At 43.5% G+C, this 20,831-nt stretch overlaps 3 protein-coding genes and 1 non-coding gene across 4 annotated transcripts in view; 2 read left to right on the top strand and 2 right to left on the bottom strand.

The window, feature by feature from the left end:
• The window catches only part of WWC2 (WW and C2 domain containing 2), a 215,104-nt gene extending 211,256 nt beyond the window's left edge, over positions 1 to 3,848 (top strand). Inside the window, 1 exon segment of the mRNA XM_054683510.2 lies at positions 993 to 3,848. Coding sequence (XP_054539485.1) covers positions 993 to 1,059 — 67 coding nt within the window. The 3' untranslated portion in view covers positions 1,060 to 3,848.
• Positions 3,772 to 5,615, bottom strand: CLDN22 (claudin 22). The gene has a single exon (XM_001160888.7). It carries the CDS (start codon positions 5,525 to 5,527, stop codon positions 4,865 to 4,867), a length of 663 nt encoding a protein of 220 aa, XP_001160888.2. The 5' UTR covers positions 5,528 to 5,615; the 3' UTR covers positions 3,772 to 4,864.
• Positions 5,616 to 7,072: 1,457 nt separating this feature from the next.
• Positions 7,073 to 7,832, bottom strand: CLDN24 (claudin 24). The gene has a single exon (XM_063810014.1). The coding sequence runs from the start codon at positions 7,733 to 7,735 to the stop codon at positions 7,073 to 7,075; it is 663 nt and encodes a 220-aa protein (XP_063666084.1). The 5' UTR covers positions 7,736 to 7,832.
• A 6,776-nt stretch (positions 7,833 to 14,608) lies between these two features.
• Positions 14,609 to 14,710, top strand: LOC112209124 (small nucleolar RNA U13). The gene has a single exon (XR_002943791.1). It is a non-coding gene; the product is annotated as a small nucleolar RNA U13 (small nucleolar RNA).
• The last annotated feature ends 6,121 nt before the right edge of the window (positions 14,711 to 20,831 follow it).

Genomic DNA, 20,831 nt, shown 5'->3' on the forward strand with positions numbered 1-20,831 from the left:
AGTTCAGGTATTTTTAAGCACCCCAGTTAGCAGCTGCGCCTTAAGGCCTCCGCTGACATCACACCCACACTCGTGGCATTTTTTGTTCTTGTTTTCCTCTTATGAATTGAACAAATTTAAAGGACACTGTTCACAGCAGTAGCTCGTTCCAGTGCCAGTGTCCATAGTGTTCTCACTCCTCCTTTTCTTCTCTATCCTTTCTTAGTCTTCAGAATATCCCCACCTCAGCTCTGGTTTCTAACCCGCACCTCCTCCCCCATCTGGACTGTTCTTTCGCAAGGGAGAGCCAGTGCTTGATTCTTCAGCTACCAGCATGCCCCTTGCATGTAATATGCCCTCAAGAAATACGTGCTGACGGCATAAATGCCATGTACAGTGTGAAGTTCTGTAGGGAAATAGACGCACTGTTTGCCTTTTTTTTAAGCACTCTCCTCACCTGAAAACCGCTCTGCCCTGTCTCAGCCTCTCCGCTGCTTCGGGACCAGGGCAGTTACTACCTTTCAGATAGTGAGTTCCTCCTTCTCCTTTCATTTGCGTCGTGGTGTCGCTCATCAGGTTGTCCCTGCCCCGGCATGGTATCGATTGTAAAGACTTTTCCTGTTATTGTGTGCTTTTCTGTGAGGTTACTGAGAAGTTTCCATGTAGGATTTTGGGCCTTTTGAGTCTTCTGCTACCTACTTCGGAAACACCCATCCTAGACCAAACCCTTACTAGTTTAAAAACTGTCTTCTGTTGGAAGTTCCCTGAAGGGAACTTACGGGCTTGGTCTATAGGTGACTTCCGTGATCCAGAGCTGCTGTTCTCCTTGATACCCCCCCTTTAAGCAGGCAGAGGCTCTCCTGATTTTAAATGGAGTTCTGCGTAAGGAAAAGAGCTTCTACCTGTGCTTGCAGAGACATCACTGCCACTGCAGGTCTTGGGGACTGTTTTAATGGTCCCAGAGTATTTTTAGCATCATATATAAGTCAATTTATTTCTCACCCCAACTCTAGGGAGAAGATTGCCTACTTCACCAGAGCAAAGATAAGCATCCCATCCCTGCCGGCTGATGATGTGTGATTACATGACTTAAGAAATTATTTTTTCATCTGTTCACTTTCTTAGGGAGGGTAAAAGACTGAAGATTTGTGTTTTTGTTTTGGTGTTTGGTTTTTTTTGGTAACATAACTGTCAACTCTTGAAGAACTTTTATTTCACATCAGATTTTCAACACATTAATTTGTAAAGTACCTTGAGTGTAATTTTTATATGCTTAAAAAAGAAAAAATCATATAAGAAAGATGGGATAACCTGGTACACAAATGTTGCCCAGTATGTGCGCATTGCCAGTGGACTTCATTTTGTAAAAATGGAATAGAGGCAGTACCCCACGTGCGTACTGTTGAGTCGGCTGTTGAGAAACAACTTGGTTCAGCAGGTGGTTTTGCTTCTCCTTTGTGTTCCTGTGAGTAGGCTGTGCCGATGGCAGCAGCGCCACGTGGTATCTGTGCGCTGGCGAGGAGAGGAGCGCTTTCCATTTGGAGGCAGTGTGAGCACACGCTGGAGTGCAGCGTTCCAAAGTCCACCCGAAATGGATGCTGCGTTCACGGCCATCACCTGTGCGGGAACACCTGGTTTCCTTAAGACAATTTCCTTTTTGTGCTTTTATATTTTTCTAAAGAAAACTAAGATATAAACTACCAAGTGCTCTTAAGAATAAAAATAAGAATAAGAATACAAAGGAGCACTACTCTTGGCTACACGAAAGATCTTGGGATTCATGACACTGAGGGCAGGGAGAAGAAAGAACACCAGCCACGCAGAGATGCAAATAAGCTCATCAAATGAGCAGCTGGTTTGTCTCACTCAGCCTGAATTTGCATAAGTGTTCAAAAGTGAGTTTCTGGCTTGCACCAGTGTTTTGCCCTACATCTAAGGATGTTGCCTAGTGGTGGCCCTGTGTTCTGAGGACAGAGAGAGCTGGAGGGGTGGAGGGAGACGCGTCGGCACTCATTTGGTGTAACCAAGAAGAGGGGGAAAGATGTCTTGATAGAATCAAAGTTGCCAAAAACAAAGAAGAGTTTATCAAGCAGATTTCTAACATTTAGTAGAAACTACTTCAAAGCTCTCATTTTTAGGGGGTTCTATCCATAATTTATGGTAAATAGTTGGGAAGAATGTGTGTGGGGGGATTATTAATTTGAAGTATAAGCTAAATTGTTTATTAAAAGGCCTATTTTGGATGAACAAGTTTAGAGAGATAAACTGACTAATGTGTCCTCCAGTTTAGAATTTCACCTTACCCGAGCCAGGCACTTCTTAAAAACACAGATCCTCAGTGCAGCTCTGCCAGCATCAAGGCTTTTAAAATATGTAGTATTTAGGCCATTTAAACCATACTTATTACTCAATAACCCAAGAAACAATTTTGGGTTAGCCATCTAATATAGCAAATAAAATAGATTTTTAAAAGAAATCCAAAATTGTCTTAAAGGAATGGACCCCTTAAAGAAAAAAAAAAAGTTTTGTTCCTCAGTTAGAATGCTCACTAGCAAGAATTTTTATTTTCTTGAAAGCAATTATATATATTTTGGAAAGTTCATGTTATTGGAATTGAAGTTCAAATTAAGCAACTTCTGAGCCTAGAACTTTAATTACTTTTTCCTAAATGTCCCAACACTTACATACAAATTTCTTTGAAGACATAACTGGACATGGCAGACACTGCTTTGAACAAAAACCAGCCTAGTGAATTGACTGAGTACAGTCCTTTAAGGCTGCCCAGTTCATTCTATTAGATGACTAAGGAAAACTAGAAAAAGAATACAGCTCACCCTTGTCAAGGTCAAATGTGAAAGACAGAAGTTTATTTAACGTAGAGGTAAATGAAGGTGAGCTGTTTTCAGCATCTTAGTTTGACCATGAAAATGTCTATAGAATTATGTGTAGTTGTTCCGTGCGATTTTATTTTCTTCATTTATTTATTTACAGTCTTATTTATGTTCTGTTTAATATATAGTTTGATTCTGGCCATTTTAAATATTTGACACAGAAGAGACTATATTGGAATATTTACAGCTTTATAAGTCTTTCATCAGATTAGCTGTTGACTTTTTGTAATACAAAAAGTTTCAGACAAGTATTAAAGAATAAAATCTGTCTCAGGCTGGTAGTTAGCAGTTGTGACCAAGATGCTTTTGGTTGTTGTATTTCACAAAATTTCCTCATTTCTAACATGAGAGATGAACTTATTTTAATATAATCCTTTTTCTACACTTTAAAAGTCAGCAATAGTGTTATGTATTTATAGGCAGCTTTTAATAATCTTGTCATATTTGTACTAACCCAAATGATTCACAGTGACAAAACATTTTAATAACTTGATCACAAAACCATATGGACAAATATGAATTTTAATATTATAAATACCATTTTTAAAAGGTAGAATTTATTCGCACAGGGTAAAAAGAATGTAATATTTAGTTCTCAAGTTTGAATTATCAGTATATTATTACAATTTTGTATATCAGAATCTTAAGTGTTACAGGTACAAAAAGAATATTGCTAGCCAAATGAACAAAGTTTAGCTAAATCTCTGTAGCATGCAAATCAAATAAATTAAAATTTTTTGCTATTGCTTTATCTATATTGTATTAAATATCAAAAGCTCAGGACTGAACTTAATATTTAATCAGGTTAAATTCTGAACATGTTTCTGTTTTAATTTGTCTTGTTTGTAAACGTATGCAAATACATCACATAGATTAACTGGTTTCTGCACTTTCCATGTGTTTGTGGGTGGAAAAAAATTCAGTGGTTTTTAAAAAAAAAAAAAACAAAAACAAAGCTACATATTGCCTAATACTCTATTTCAGTGTCGTTTATTGTTCAGTTTATTTCCCTGATTGGCACAAACACAAGAGTTTCCTTGAACCATGTACCAAGCAAATACAAAATATTTCATGAAGAAATCCCCAGGCTGGCAGTTTGTGATGAATAGTTCTTGTTGGAACTATATGTATTGCTGATAAAAAAGGACAAAGTATTTTCATTGAGCAAATAAAATGAAGGGCTCCAGAATATGTGCTCTGTGGTCGCTGCGCCTGGGCTGGCAGTGTGCTCCACGGAGAGGCAGCCGTCCCAGGAGGTTCTCTACCCACACACCCCAGTCCTGCCCTGCCGTGCCCCCCACAGGCTGCTCAGTGCCAGGGAAGCCAGAAACGCTGCCCGTGAAATACAGAACACAGGATGCAGAAGCACGTTTGTGTGGCAGAGTCTACTTGAATCATCCAAAACCCAAGATCGCCCTCCTGCCTCTGACAGTATAGAAGGCGTGACTGAATGTGGCTGCCTTTTGAAAAAGGTTCCATAGAGACACTGAGGTGTCTGATTCAGAAGGAGATGATGTGTCTACACCTTTCACCTCTGAAGCTTCTAAAGAGCTAGTAATTATTTTATATAATAAGACGTCATGCATTTTAAATAAATATGCAACAAGACCTCAGGCTTATTATACTAGGTTATCTTAAACACCTGAAAGAAGTAAATGATTTGCCAAATGATTCCGCTCCATATGAATAATACCTTCAAAGATACATAGAGATTAATGTTTTATTTACCACTTCTGTGCAATCGCTATTTTAAAATTGAGAAAACTCATCCACAGTAATGGGTGTCATTACTATTCAGTCTTGATTGATTTTGGTCTCAGACTAGAAGATAAAAATGGTTTACCAGTCTTGGAAAGAAACTATAGTTTAATAGCCACAGGAAAAAATGCATTTTCAAAAATCAAAAGCACAGTGAGATGACTAGAGCGGGACATCCTACCAAATCCAGTGTTGAGCAAGCGTCTCCTGAACAGCAGACGCTTGTCCTTTCTGGCTTAGTGTTTCAGGTTGGTGTTTCTCGTCTCCAGTTCTTGATGATGATCTTGTGTTTGCGCCACTGCATAGTGGCCCGAAGCTAGGGGAGCGTGGCTGGAGCAGGCTGCACAGTGGAGCAGACACCCTCCTAGCAGAAGAGAAAGTCCAGCAAACCAGCCCAGAAACAGGGCCTCCCCAAACTCCCACCTGGGGACAAAGTCTGGGACGTGCTCATCCCAGAACTCCTGAACCGTCTTGTGGGCAACCCAAGAGACGGGAACCAGGGCTGTGACTCCCGAGGCCCAGGACAGAATTCCTCCCAGGATCAGCAGTCGCCTCTTGAGATCTCTCTGACTCTCTCCAGTTCTCAAACAGTCCAGGCCAAACCCAGAGACCAGCAGGCCCAGAAATCCCAGCCCATTCGACAGAAACATTAAGATCCTGGAGACCCTGAGTTCAGCAGGCAAAGCCAGGAAGGAGTCAAAGTCCTTGCATTGCATCCCCACTGCCTCTTGGATGACACAGGTTTGCCAGAGTCCCATGGTCCAGTTTTCCATTTCATTTAAGGCCAGGTTGAGGTTCTTCCAGTGTGGCAGGTAGTTTGTAAGACAGGATAAAACCCATCCCAGCAAAGATAATGAAACTCCAGCTAGTTGAGCCACAGTTCTAAATACTAAAGCCATTATAATGTCCTGAGAGCTTTAGCCAAACTAACTCCTGCCCTTCGGTTGCTGTGAAAAGAAGTGTGACACTTGTGTTATAACTTATGAAACTCAGAAATATTTCTTCATTGTGTATATAGGAGGATTCTTGCCAGAGTTGCTATTGTTTGATTCCATGTTGAATGGGTTTCACAAAAGGATAGGGAAATAATGCCGCCAACCAGTAATGCCAAGGTGTGGCCAAGATCGTGTTTGTGTCCTGTGGGCTGGATTTGACAGAAAGCAGTTTGTCACTGAAATATAATTAAGTGATAATCTCCTTTCATTGTCAAGGTTAAAATGGCTTTCATGTTATTCCCAACCTTTCTAACAAAGAATTAAGTCTAAATGCAAAATGTTTAACTGATGGTTTTGGTTCAACTCCTCCTGCTTTGTGTTTCACTAACTGCACCTGTCAGATTTTCATCTCTTATAGTTCTCACATTTCAAATGTGCATGTTATGGTAATACTGAGTGTTATTTTTTAAAAATAGGTTTAAGAAAAGTATTTCTTAACCAAATAAATCAATCTTATCAGAAATCTCTCTACACCTTAACTCGGGCCTGCGTTTCAGAAATTCCTCAGGCTACATATACCACATGGCATATGAAGCAATACTGAACTACATATCTAGTTTATTTATCTGCATGCCTTTCTGTCAAATTCACACTTGTGTGCATAAACACTTTTTTTCCTTATATATGCTTTCTGTGCCGAGGAAAGTTCAGCATTTGGACTCTGCAGGTTGGAGTCAGCATTTCTGTTTATTCACCACTAAAGTATATATCCCCATGTTAGTGATTTTTCATTGAACAAAGGAAAGGTTTTATTCAAATGACCTGACAATATCAGGATATCAAGAAAAATGTCTTTGGAATTGTTTTTCTTTTTTTAATACGAAGGTTTTGAGGGAAAGGATGAGAGAAGAGATTGGCCAGCATTTTAAATCTGAGAGGATCACAAGGTACTGAAAACTCTTCAGCCTCATAAAATCTTGCCGCACTGAGTGCCTGGTAATATCCTAAAAACAAACCACTTCTGTTCAAAGAAGAAAAAAGTCGTTGTTGTGGAAATAACACTTTGAGGTTGGCTTAGAATGTGGTTTTGCTAAAGTAGAACACTTAAAATTTTCAGATTGTTAGTTTTTTTCTTTAGGAAACAGAAACTAAAGATCATTTCTGACTACCAACAGCAACAACAAAAAAAAGAAAAACAGAAAAAAGCTTTCTAATATGAAATTTACACATTAAAGCTTGAAACTGACTGTATTGGACAGCCACCACATTAATTTCAATAACCAGATCAATGAAGCTTGTTTCACTTCTACCTGTATAATGCTTACCATAATCATTTTCTTTTAGATAAAAGATTTTTCCTTCATTATTCAGATTTTAGAGGGAAGTGGGTCTACCTACTGTAGAAAAATAGTGAATGAGAAAACGTGAGCATCACAGATTTAGCTATAAAACAAAGAGGTCTTTGTCATCACAGTTGATACAGGATACATCTCTGGCCTTGTCGGAGTCTTACACTTGAGGATCTGCTGTCCCATCTTCCAGGTAGGGACACTGAGTTTGCATTTGCGCCACTGCGTAGTGGCCCGAAGCTAGGGGAGCGTGGCTGGAGCAGGCTGCACAGTGGAGCAGACACCCTCCTAGCAGAAGAGAAAGTCCAGCAAACCAGCCCAGAAACAGGGCCTCCCCAAACTCCCACCTGGGGACAAAGTCTGGGGCGTTCTCATCCCAGAACTCCTGAACCGTCTTGTGGGCAACCCAAGAGACGGGAACCAGGGCTGTGACTCCCGAGGCCCAGGACAGAATTCCTCCCAGGATCAGCAGTCGCCTCTTGAGATCTCTCTGACTCTCTCCAGTTCTCAAGCAGTCCAGGCCAAACCCAGAGACCAGCAGGCCCAGAAATCCCAGCCCATTCGACAGAAACATTAAGATCCTGGAGACCCTGAGTTCAGCAGGCAAAGCCAGGAAGGAGTCAAAGTCCTTGCATTGCATCCCCACTGCCTCTTGGATGACACAGGTTTGCCAGAGTCCCATGGTCCAGTTTTCCATTTCATTTAAGTCCAGGTTGAGGATCTTCCAGTGTGGCAAATAAGTTGTAATAATGGATAAAATCCATCCCAGGAAAGACAGTAAAAGTCCAACAGATTGCATTGCTATTCTAAAGATTAAAGCCATTGCGACAGGTCTTAGGACTTTGCCACCCCTATAGGATCTGCTGTCCTTTGTGGTTGACGGTAATGTGACAATCTTGGTTCTATGCTGCCTGGAATATAAGCTGTGGTCATTAACTCTTTGGGCGCTCTGAAATGCGTTTTTGTTCTTCTTGAATATAATGTTTCACGTAAAGGACGCAGGACTTTGTTAAAACTATGAGTTGGGCTTTGTGATAAGGACTTGATCTGTTACCTTCCAATTTGGTAAAATTATATCCCCAATGCTTGATGATTATAAGTCTAAGGATGAACAAAGAGGGCTCTATGACCCCTCACCCTAAAATACAACAGAAATCTTTGTGCTTCAGTATGGATTAATTAGATTTTAAGTGGTGATAAAAGGCCAGCTCTTTCTACAACAGGACTTCATTGTAAGAGCTGAATCTGAAATTTCAGGGATGCAAAACAAGGTCTTGTAAAGAAAGGTAGACTGTTTCCTATAATCTCTATTCTTCTCAGACTTCCTTAACCTACACAAGAGCCTGGCCCACATCCTCGAGTGTCGCAGGAGCTCAGAGTTGGCAGGAAGGTTCCTCGGATTCCTTTGAAAGGTAGAGGCTGGCTTACGGGACTGATTAAAATGAAAAGGACCGAGGCTGATGCCGGGGGATACTGAGTGCGGAAGGGAACGTCCCGGGCAGTTCCAGCATTCACTCTGTGGTTTTCTCCATCCTCGTTAAGGACTTGGGGGTAAAGCATGATATCTTAGCGTCCAGGGAGGTGTTTTTTGTCCAGAGCTGAGCTGTCCCCTTGTCATTTCAGCAGCTTACGCAGAGCAACACCAGGCTTCAAGACTCCTGCCAGCTCCCAGACAAAAGTCTCTGGTACAAACACAATAGCCACAATGGAGCTGAACTTTGAGGCTTCATCTTGTTTATTTTTTTGGTTGAGGCCACACCTTGAGAGCATACTTATGCAGAGGGTTGACCCCTCAGAGAACACAGGACCGGCCTCACAGGCCAGGACAAGAGGTCACCTGCCCCAGATTCCCAGGGCTGCACCGTCTCCTCTCCACATGGCCCCTGGGCATCCTGCACCCGCTCAGAGGAGATAAAATCAGATGGGCCCACAGGTCAGAAAAGTCCCTAAAGGTGGAGCCACTCCCCTGAGAGGTTCTAACCTGGAGAAGTAGAACCACTGCCCATCACGTTGCAACAGTGGAGTGTAGCCCAGGATCAGAAATTATCTTTTATGGTGTCTCTAAATAGGAGATCGGAGAGACAGAACCTGGATCCCGATGTATCCAAATTACTTTGGATAAGATTGCATAAGATGTAGATTTGAGGTGGTACTTTCTTCAGCTTTTCCTATCATCTTAAGTTTAAAAAGAAAAAACTATGCACCAGATGAACTCTTCCTTAATTTTTACAAATTTTCAGAATTCCTGAGGATGTATTGGTGCCCCCACCATCCTGAAATAAGTCATTCCAGGGTGCATAAAGGTACCTGGATCCAGAGGGCCGGAGACCTGTCTGGGGCCTCATCACCAGTGCACAGGATATGGCAAGCTTGAGCTCTCTTCCAGGAGGCAGTCGGGGTGGTGAAGGCCTGGAGAGCAAGTGGGAAAGATCATAGGGAGATGATTCTTAATATCACAGTGAAACGCTTTTTAAAAACCTAATGGAATAGGCTGCTCCGTGACGTAGTGAGCTCTCCCTGCTGCAGGCATCTAAGCCAAAAGTTATCACCTGCCAAGGTTATCACGGAGGGGATTTCTGCTGTGGTGGGTGTTGGACCTGCATAACCTCTGAGCACCCTCCCAATTCATTTATTCTGTCAGCATTAAAAAAATATGTTGTGGGCTGGGCGCGGCGGCTCACGCCTGTAACCCCAAGACTTTTGGAGGTCGAGGCGGGCGGATCACAAGGTCAGGAGTTTGAGACCAGCCTGACCAACATGGTGAAACCCCGTTTCTACTAAAAATACAAAAATTAGCCAGGCATGGTGGCGGGCGCCTGTAATCCCAGCTACTCAGGAGGCTGAGGCAGGAGAATCGCCTGAACCGGGGAGGCAGAGGTTGCAGTGAGCCAAGATGCGCCACTGCACTCCAGCCTGGGCGACAGAGCGAGACTCTGTCTGAAAAAAAAAAAAAAAAAGTTGTGAGCCCCTCCTGCTGAGCAGGCACTGGGTGCTGAACAGGAGTCCCTGAACCCCTGACCTCAGGTGATCCGGCTGCCTCGGCCTCCCAAAGTGCTGGGATTATAGGCATGAGCCACCGTACCCAGCTGGCAATTTCTATGTATTTTGCTCATGAATGTGCAGCCTGGGACTCAGCAGGGACCACTTGTCTCTGCTCCAGGCAGCGTCAGCTCAACTGGGGGCTGGAGGGTCCCTTTCCAAGATGGGTCACCCACATGGCGGGCTGCCAGCAGGGAGCTCAGCCTCTATCGTCATATAGGGTACAAAAACCACACAGACAAGGCCACCTCAAGCCAGATGGTAGCCAGATTGCTGCTGTAAGCAGCCCCACCTCATCAGCTGGCAACAGGAGCCATGGACCCTGGGTCCTGCAAGACAGGGTTGAGGAAGGACGAAGGCAGAGGCCCGAGAGGTCCAGTAAAAGCTTTGGATTCTGAAGTCAGTGGAGAAGCCAAATCCTCCATTGTCAAAATTACCCTTTAAAAATCCCTTAAGCATTGGAGATCAATACACATCTCTCCCCAGGCCCAGCTCGCTAGGGTCTTCTCTGGCAATGAGCAAGGTTACTCTGGGTCCACAGGTTGAGCACAAAATGAAGAAGGAGGCTTAGTTTGGGATCTTGCAGGAAGATTATCTGCTGAATCTGAAGGCAGCAGAATCCAGAGAGGAGGCCAGGAAGAGCCGCCCTTCCTCCTAGCAGGCGCGGGCCTCCCTGGCACTTTGATAAATAGGTGAAGATGAGGGGTTCCTCTTGCTAAACATAGTTTTATCTGATTAAAAGAAAATCTATAGTTTATTTTTTCTTGATTTTTCTTTCTTTCTTTTTTTTTCTTGGAGACAGAGTTTTGCTCTTGTTGCCCAGGCTGGAGTGCAGATCTCAGCTCACTGCCACCTCCGTCTGCTGGGTTCAAGTGATTCTTGTGTCTCAGCCTCCCATTTTGTTAATATTTCTTATCCTTCTAAATAGTAATTCACACTATTAATGCTATTAAGCTTGTTATTAAGGAGAAGACACGCTGTTACCCTCACAACCCCCGCAGCACAATACCTTGTATCTACTATGTGTTCAGCAAATATTTGTCTAATAAGTTGATTAGAAGGATCCTTCTAAATGATAACGAAAGTAAATATAGAATGCCAACACTATAGATGCCATTCCCATTGCCAGTGCCCTTTCATCATGGTGACAAAACCAGCTGTCCTGGAGCGTCTGAGCATGAATAATGAACTTAAATAGAAGAAATGAACTCACCATCCACCTAGAGTGGGAGAGGAAATATTGCTGAAGCCTCACGAGTTAGCAAACAAGAGCATCCCTTTCCAGACGGGCATCAAGAATGACATCTCTTAGGTGCGGGAAAAAGACTAGAAGGCTGAAGGCCCCCCAAAATATTCACAGGGTGCTAGAAATGGATGCTTTTTCTTTTCCTTGTTTTGATTTTTATTTTCTAAATTTTCTACAAAGACTGTGCAGGACGATCATAAGAAAAAGAATGATATAAAAGAAAAAAAGATGATCTGCTGGACAAAATTAACTTTCTTTTGTCAGATCATAATAATAGGTAATAGTTATCAAGAGCCTTCTACATACCGGCCACTGTTCTGAGACTTTAACATGGATTATCTCATTGAACCCTCACAATCACACGATGGGGATAGATACTAGGTACATCACTATTTTACAGACGATAGGGCTAAGCACAATGGGCAAGTAACTTGCCCGAGGTCATGGGGTCATTTACAGAGCCATGGAGGCAGCACCTCAGTTCCTTTCCCAGTGATATGGTTTGGCTGTGTCCCCACCCGGATCTCATCTTGAATTCCCACGTGTTGAGGGAGGGGCCTGGTGGAAGGTAATTGAATCATGGGGGCAGGTCTTTCCCGTGCTGTTCTCATGGTCATGAATAAGTCTTACGAGATCTTATGGTTCTATAAGGGGGAGTTTCCCTGCACAAGCTCTCACTCTCTTTGCCTGCTGCCATCCATGTAAGATGTGACTTGCTTCACCTTGCCTTCTGCCATGGTTGTGAGGCTTCCCCAGCCACGTGGAGCTGTAAGTCCATTAAACCTCTTTCTTTTGTAAATTGCTCAGTCTCAGGTATGTCTTTATCAGCAGTGTGAAAATGGACTAATACACTCAGAGCACAGAAGTACCTGGGGCTGGACCTCTGAGTCTATTCTGCACAGTGTTGTTCCAAGAAGAGCTTCTGCATTGAAACCACCTGAGGAGCTTATCCAGCTCGACTTTCGGGTTCCCCAACCCCTGGCTGCAGCGTGCTGGTAAATGTTCAACAGCAACTCTCAGGTTGGTAGCCCTGGATTACAACCTCTGCCAATTTCCATGGTGTAAATACTCTCACCATGGCCAATTCCAGGCTACCAATGTGGAATCACTGAGTATGCAGTGAGTTAGGAAGAGATAATACAGTCATATAATGGTGACTATTTATGGCAGTGAGGACACATGCTGAGAAATGAGTCATTAGGCAATTTTTGTCATTGTACAAACATCACAGAGTGGGCTTACACAAACCTAGATGCTCTAGCCTCCTCCACCCCGAGGCAGTATGGTATGGCCTATTGCTCCTAGGCTGCAAACCTATACAGCAGGTTACTATACTGAGGACTGCAGGCAGTCTTAACACAATAAGGATTTGCGTATCTAAACATAGAAAAGATGCAGTGAAGGCCAGTTGCGGTGGCTCACACCTGTAATCCCAGCACTTTGGGAGGCTGAGGTGGGCGGATCACCTGAGGTCAGGAGTTCAAGATCAGCCTGGCCAACATGGTGAGACCCCATCTCTACTAAAAATACAAAAATTTTAGCCAGGTGTGGTGGCACATGCCTGTAATCTCAGCTACTCGGAAGGCTGAGGCAGGAGAATCACTTGAACCTGGGAGGCAGAGGTTGCAATGAGCTGAGATTGCACCACTACACTCCAGCCTGGGCAACAGAGTGAGACTGTGTCTCAAAAAAAAAAAAAGAAAAAAAGAAAAGAAAAGAAAAGAAAAAAGATGCAGTGGAAGTGCAGTATTATAATCTTAATGCACTGCCATATACACAGTCTGTCGTTGACTGAAACGTCAATATATTACATGAGGCTATCTAGATACAATAGCTATAGATAACCTCAAGAACATAGATAATAGTAAAATAATGAGGAAGGGATATGTTTGGAGTGTTCATTTGCTTGTCATATCATTTATAAGTTTATATAATTCAATTTTCAGTGATGGCTGTGTTTAACAACTCACTCCCAGAATTCCTGAAAAATTGACAGCTCTCTGGAGCCCATGTGAGACAGGTCCTGCACATCCCCATGACAAGCACAGACATTGCACATCCCAGGGAGGGTCCCGGGAGCTGGGGGCAGGACTCTGCAGGTCAGCAAGCTCCTCCAGCTCTTCTCGCACACACTGAGGCTTGTGAGTTTGAGAACTGGGCTATCGGGCTTTACTACCCGGAGCACAGGTCTAAGACCCCTCAGAATCCTCAGCCAAGCCCAGCCACACCACGGATGCTCAGCTTTTAGGCCGTGGAGGAGGCAGAAGGGCAGGCTGGTCTGGATTTTACCAACCCCCCTCCTGTGGTGCCTACCTCTTGATTTTTGCTGTTTCGCTCAAGTGAATTGTCTGAAATATAGAGTGGTCCCTTATGTCTTTCTGTTCCAATCCTCCAAACACCACCAGCTTGGCCTACAAACATTTAGGATGTTGGTGATTAAAAATATATATTGCTTTTGGATTTATAGCACTTACTGGTTACTTGAATTGATCATTTAATTTTATCATTACCAGCCAATCTATTAGTTGAATGCTCCTGAAGCTTTCATCAAAGGGTTTGGGGAAAGAAAAGAGAACAAAAAAGTCCAAGTTCTTGCCCATTGGAGGAAAAAAAGAAAGCCAACCAGAGACTCTAAGGAAAAAATATATAAACAAGTATAAACTCACACTTATCTGAAAACTGGGACTTTAAACTTGCAGGCAGTGGCTTCCTACATCAGAGGATCTTTAGGGAACCACCAGCAGAAAGTTCCTCCCTGTGGCCTGACACATTTTGCCCAGGACATTCAAGGGGTGAATGGAATGATAGCAGGTGGTGGGAGGGGTTCAGCCCAGCAGAACATCACCAGGACAGATCCAGAGGGGTGTATGCAGACCCCTCCAGAAGGCCTCATTGCTGCTGCCCCGCAGCTCCCAGTCCAGAGGGTGGGGGTCTGAAGACATAAGCAGGATGTGTCGCCTCCACATAATTACTCTGCTGTGAGTGACTCCAGGGGTGCCCTCAGTCCGATTCGGGTGATGGCATTTAAGAGAGGAAGTAGGGGAACCCTAGTCAATATTCACTTGATCTCTGCTTGTGTGTACACTGGCAAGGAGGAATGTGTGGATTTCCAGCAGCAGGAAACAAACCATTTTCATAGCTGAGTGTGTGGGGGTGGAGTGTTTCTAAAGCCTAGTTATCTCATGTGTCTGTCTTCTGAGGCCCTAACTGAGATTTTATGCCAAACTTTCAAGGTACTAATGTCTAAGAAGTAACAGGAGACAAGGAGACATCGGCTCTCAGTAGTGAAGGGAACATCCTGTCATGCAACAACCAAGGGACATAGGCCAGAATAACGCATCTCAGTCTGTTCTGTGCTACTGTAACGGAATACTTAAGACTAGGTAATTTATCGGAAATGTATTTGGCTTGATCCTTCCGTAGTTCGTGAGCATGATGATTGGGTGCTCACACACGTGTGAGATGTGCCACCCTCAAACCTTGTTACAATGTCGGCACATTACCCATCTGACCTGAAAAAAAAGAAAGAAAAGGAAACGTATTTGGCTCACAGTTCTGGAGGCTGGGAAGTCCAAGACCATGGCACTGGCATCTGGTGAGGGCCTCTGTGCTGTGTCATGCCATGGCTCAAGGCAGAAGGGCAAGAGAGGATGAGGGTGAGTGGGCAAGAGGGACCCAAACTCGCTTTTATAACCACCCACTCTCAAGATAACTCACTCCCAAGACAAAAGCATTAAGTCCTCCCTGAGTACAGAGCCCTTTTGACCTAATCACCTCTTATAAGGCCCCACCTCTAAACACTTGCACCGAAGATTATGTTTCCAATATATGAACTTTAGGGGACACATTCAAACCGTAGCAAAAGCATAATAATAATAGCCAGTATTTATTAAGCACTTACTGCTTGCTGGGCGTTAGGTTAAGAGCTTTAGCTGTGTTACTGTATTCTCACAAGAACTGTCTGATGTAGACACCATTTTTATCTTCATTTAACAGATAAGGAATCTGAGGCTTAAGTAAGCCAATTAGTTTGCCAAACAATGGTTCAAGGATTGAAGCCTGTCTCACACCAAAGTCTAGCCCTTAATCTTTTATGCTGTATAGAGTGATCTGACACCATTGTCATGGTTGCCTCTCCATTTTGTCCTGAGGCTTTGCTTGCTAAAGTTGGCACTCACTTGGCAAGCCCTGTGCCTCCACCTCGGGCCAGAGTCAGAACCCTGAATGCATCCTCCGGCAGTGGGGGCTGAAGCTGTGGGAAGCACATGCTGGCTTTGTGGCTGTAAAGTTAGAAACTGCTACAGCAGAGGGGCTTGACAGGGAAGGTTATGGGAAATGTCCTAGCCAGGGACTCCATCTCCACCCACTACGCAAATAGAAATGAAAAGACTTCTATTTTGGGATTAACTGGGTTCTTTTATTTGTAAATCCTTTCTAAATATTAATCTAAGCTCCCAACCCTCACGGCTAATGTTTCCTTTAAGTTTCCAGTTAACACATGGGAAAATCATTGCAAATTCGTGACAGCCTTGGCACCTACTCTTGAAGAGGTGGGTGTCTGAGACTCATGGAACCCTAGAGGCAGCCAACACCTCAGGCATCACAGTGCCTTCATTTTCTAGTGAGCTGAGGATCAGTGTCGAGACTCTGACCCGGCCTCCAGACTCAGATTCCAGGGCTTCTTCCCCTCTGCTGCACTGCTGGAATCCACAGCCCCAGCTGGTGCCCCAGCCATCAGAATATCTGCCCTTTTCTCCAGGAGAGAGACTGAACTCCATGCAAACATTAGCCAAACACAAGCCATGTCCTGGAAGGCATGCTGAGAGCTGGCAGAGAGGGGAAGGTGAGAGATGGAAGCGCCTGGCCCCGGGTAGATGTAGCAGGAGCACAGGCAGGGCCATGGATGTACCCAATCTGGGGACCATCACAGGGAGCCCTGGCCTTCATGAACAGGAGGACTCTGGTCCTGCTTCCTAGGACGACCTTAAAGAAACATCAGCCTGAAGACTTTGGGACCATCCCAGGCCCAGCGAGGAGTTGAGACATAAGGACTTTCTGGGCACAAAAGTTAAAAATTGAACTTGCACCATCGCCTGAGTCAGCTTTGCTGTGTGCCCTTCTATCTGGAGCACTTATGTTGCACAACTCCAGGGAGCAGCATTTCCATAGAACACAGTGTCAATCCCATCACTTTCATTCTTTCTCTTTAACCAGAAAGACCAACTGTAGAAAAGCTAAGGTGCTGGACACTCATTCAACAAGCCTTTGTTGGGCATCTAGTGCCAGCCTCAGGGCCAGGCCCTGGTTATACAGTTAACAAAGTAGTCATGGTCCCTGCCTTCACGGAGCTTGAAGTGTAACAGAGTTTGGCAGAAAATACGTATACAATGCCTAAATGAAACCAACTATGGGAAAGACATCAATTGAATACCCACAAGCATCCATGCCCTGGGCTTCCGGGACCTGCGGCCCCCAGCCTGGCAGAGTCACTACCCTCAGACACTCACCAGGGAGAAGTGGGAAATCCCTCCTGAGCCGGGGAAGGGAAAACTCTGCTTCAGTCAGACCTGCCCCCTGAACCTCAAGGAGCTCAGGTCACAGGCTTACAGACCTTTCCAGAACAGTGAGCCTTCCTGGGAACCCATCTAAACAGCTGACCATGTCCCAGAGACTTTAGTGCCGCCTGGAACTCTGGAGGATGTGACGTTCCAACTTGAAGCAGCTCAGGATGTCCAGTACCAGCATGGCTAAGTCTGGGGTGCGGGAGGGGCTATGGAGGGGAGGCCTGCCGTGGGTCTCCCGCCGACACACTCCTGCGGCCGCCAGGCTCCCGTGTGCCACAAACACAAGCGCTCTTTGCTCTCTCAACAGGTTGTTCCATTCAGGTTTTTTGAAAACAGTGCGCTAACCGGGTCTGAAGGAGGTTTCTCTCTTAAATTCCCCTGCAAAGGAAATCATGGGGTTGCAGTGAGACTTTGTGTCATGGCCTTCTCTTTCATAAAATCCATGTTGTCTGTAATACTCCTGTTTCCAGCTCAGAGGCTGCTCCCAAAATCAACAGACTTCCCACCCAACTGCAGAGCCCGCAGGTCAAACTCCTCCAAAGAGGATACTATTTTACCCAGTTGAGGTAAAAGAGCCTTTGAAAGTCCCCACCTAATACTCATAAAAATGGTCTTATTTCAGAGTTATTACGCGGATTTCTCCCTCAAGAGGATGAAACTTTTCCATAAATTAAAGATTAATTTAATGCAAATGGAAGACTTGGCTCTGAGATTAGAAAGACCTGGGTTCAAATTCTGACTCTGCTACTTAAATCTACGTGGCCTCTCTCGGGTGACGTAACTTCTCTGAGCCTGTCACCTAGTCTGTAAAATAGTGATAGTAACTGTGCCAGCATTCACATGGTGAGATTGGGGATAGCATAGGAAAGTCTCACAACACATAGTAAGCTCTCAATAAATAAGAGTTCCTATTTTTATTTTGTATTTGGTTTTTCAAACCCATTTTCAGAGGCAGCTGTGAAAGTGCATTTCATCTGCGAGTGGGTGGTTTGTTGTGGTACACTGGCTGAAACAGATGCCCTTTTCCTGTCTTTATGCAACTGGATGCTTCTAAAATTCTTTTTTGTGCCATGGAAAAGGCTTGCCTGCCCATGGATCGCTCTTCCTCCTCCTCCGACATGAGCGAGTGCTTCGTGCTTCTCTCTCTGGGCTGCTCCCTCCCACACTGTGCCGTCCATGGCGTTTGTGCTGAGTTCTCACTTTCCTTCAGACTGAGAGGATCAGATACCCTGGTCAGTGACCGTGGTTCCGGCCTACCTGCTCGACCTGGGGCTGCGGCTGGGAGGCTGGATTCAGAGGCAGTGTTTCTTGCCAAGTTTCCCTCAGATCCTGCTATGGGAGAAGAGCTGTGGGTATTATCAGCACAAAGATTCCCACCAACCTTCCCTGGAAGAAAAATATAATTTATAAGAGGAGAAACACTGAATAAAGAGATTGTATATGTGAAATACTTTGCACCTGTATCTGAATCTTTTCATCCATCATCCATCCATCCATCCACCTATTCATCTATCCATCTGTCCTCCCATCCATCCATCTGCTCATCCATCCATCTGTCCATCCATCCATCCATCCATCCATCCATCCATCCATCCATCCGTCTGCTCATCTGTCCACCCATCCATCCATCCGTCCATCCATCCATCTGTCCATCCATCTATTCTTCCTGCATTACGTATCCTTGTGTTGAATTCCTGTAATAAGCACATCACACACAGGGGATCAGGGATGGAGAAGAGGGGTCCTCTCTGTCAAGTAACTCACAGACCGTTCAAGAAGGCAGACAAGGAAAGAGGCAACTGCAATACCGTGTGACAAGTGTGAGGTGAGGGAGGAGGGAGTGGGAGAAGATACCAAGCACTTGGCTAGGACACGTAGCCTGTGCAGCACCACCAGGGAGGCTTCCCAAAGTTGGTAATTTTTCATGTCCATGCAAAGCATGATGGGAGCCACCAGAATTTAATGCCAAGCAGAGAGGAGGGAACGGACAACACAGGGGTAAGGAACAGCATGTGCGAGGCCCAGAGGCCACAGCAGATTCCCAGGCTGGGGGCCAGTGGCAGCCACAAGGCAAGGGCTGGGCTCAGGGCTTCTCTTTCTTTTTTGAGCCATCAACCCCTTGTGCAACTCTGTGAGGTTTATGAGTCTCTTTTCAGAGTCATGTTTTTAAATGCATAAATTAAATACACAGGATGACAAAGGCAACCAATGACATTGAAATACAGTAATCACAACATTAAAAAAATAGTAATAGATGTCGTCTATTAACACATTAAATAACAAGATCTAGCAAAGGGTCTCCAAGTACCATGGTGTCTCAGTGGTGAAATGTGTAAATATTTCAAGATATTGTCAACAACTGCCATGTAATATGAAAATATCTGTAGTTTCCACTGGTGTCAAAATACCGGTGCTCCTAGACCACATGGTTTATTGCCCACATTCATAATTAAAGAAAATGCTAAATTTCAGTTTGAAGTTAGTAGAAAATGTAATTCCTCCTCCCCACCATTTCCTATTCCCAAGAAGTCCTTTCTTCGCGTTCACGGACTCCAGCCTCACAAACCCCTGGTCCTAACTCAGTTAGCTCCTCCTGCCACAGCTCCTCAGTCACTCTGGATTCCATGACCTCAACAATCCCAAATGCGATCATTGACACATTTGTGTCACTGTCCTTCTCGCCTGTGGGCAGGAATTGCGTCTGTCCTTTCACTTCTGTGAATCCAGAGCCCATCAGAGCAAGTCTGCACACATTAGATACTCAGGAAATGTTAAATGAATGAATGAGTCACGTCACACCAAGGATTGTGGACTTTGGACAGGGATTTGGGGGTGGAGATTGGAGTGGCATGATGAGATTTACTATGAATTTCAGAGCGTGACAAAATCAAATCTCTGAGGTGTCCCGTTTCTACCGCATCTATTGTGGCTCAGGTGAGGCAACTGCAAGACAAACAGGAAAAGATAAATAAATCTTTATAATAAGGAAAAGATAAATAGATTTTATTTCACTTGTGGGATTCATGCAACTCCTACCTGAATCTTTAATAACAATGGAAAAAAACCATGATCCTGTGGCAAAGAAAAGAAAAAACACCTTCTTGGCCAATTTTAAGACCTGCTGTGGAAAAACAAAAGTGCTTTAAGAAATAAACATAGAAGTAAATCTTTAACAACCAGAGAGTTAATTTAATGCCATGCAGATATTACAAAATATGAGATACAGCTTTAATGTGTCATTAGTTTTGAAACTCAAAAAAAAACAAACAAGAATGGACTTTGAATGATAAGAATATGTGTTAGTGTTTCTCGAACTTGAAGAATTTACAGAGAAATAGTTTTTAGGCTTTCATAATATGCTCATGAACCCCAGTTTGAGAAAACACTGACTTAAGAAACTTAAAGTCTTTTTATGAAAATATTAAATATAAATTACCATTGTAAGTTTTCTCATTATATTCTTAGAATTGCTAATTTAAAAAAAACTAAAATAAAAATATAAAATTAAAATCTTGCAGCTATCCAGGCATCTATGATTCCCAGAATGAAGAACTTTGTATTTTAGAAAATTATAATTACAGTAAATAGAATATCTAGTTGCCTGAGAAATAGGTAGTTGCCATTTTCTTTGATGTTGTGATATACTGACAAAACTTATATTTTAATTGTAAGTGGCTGCAACTTAAGGGAAAAAGAAAATAATAGTAGAATCAAGAGATTCTACTTTTACTATTAATTTATAATTTCTATCTCACCTAACCTATTTCTCTAAATAATCTGAAATTGGCTAAAACAATTATAAATTCTGCAAAACAACATTGTTGCAAGAATTTTTAGTTTATTGATTTACCTCTTCTCCACAGAGTATGTGCAACTTTAAAATTTTGAAAATTAAATTAAAAGTGATTTTTGCAACCATCTTTGATATCAAAGGCATGATAAGTAAACTCTTGCTTAAGTGAAGACTAATATGCATCTTGTCTAAATTATTAAATAGAAAGATATTGTCAATGTATGTGTCATCATTGTAAAAAGTTAAGTGGTTATGGACGGGAAAATCACATCTGTTC

Source organism: Pan troglodytes, chromosome 3 (genome assembly GCF_028858775.2).
Source record: "Pan troglodytes isolate AG18354 chromosome 3, NHGRI_mPanTro3-v2.0_pri, whole genome shotgun sequence".
NCBI lineage: Eukaryota > Metazoa > Chordata > Mammalia > Primates > Hominidae > Pan > Pan troglodytes.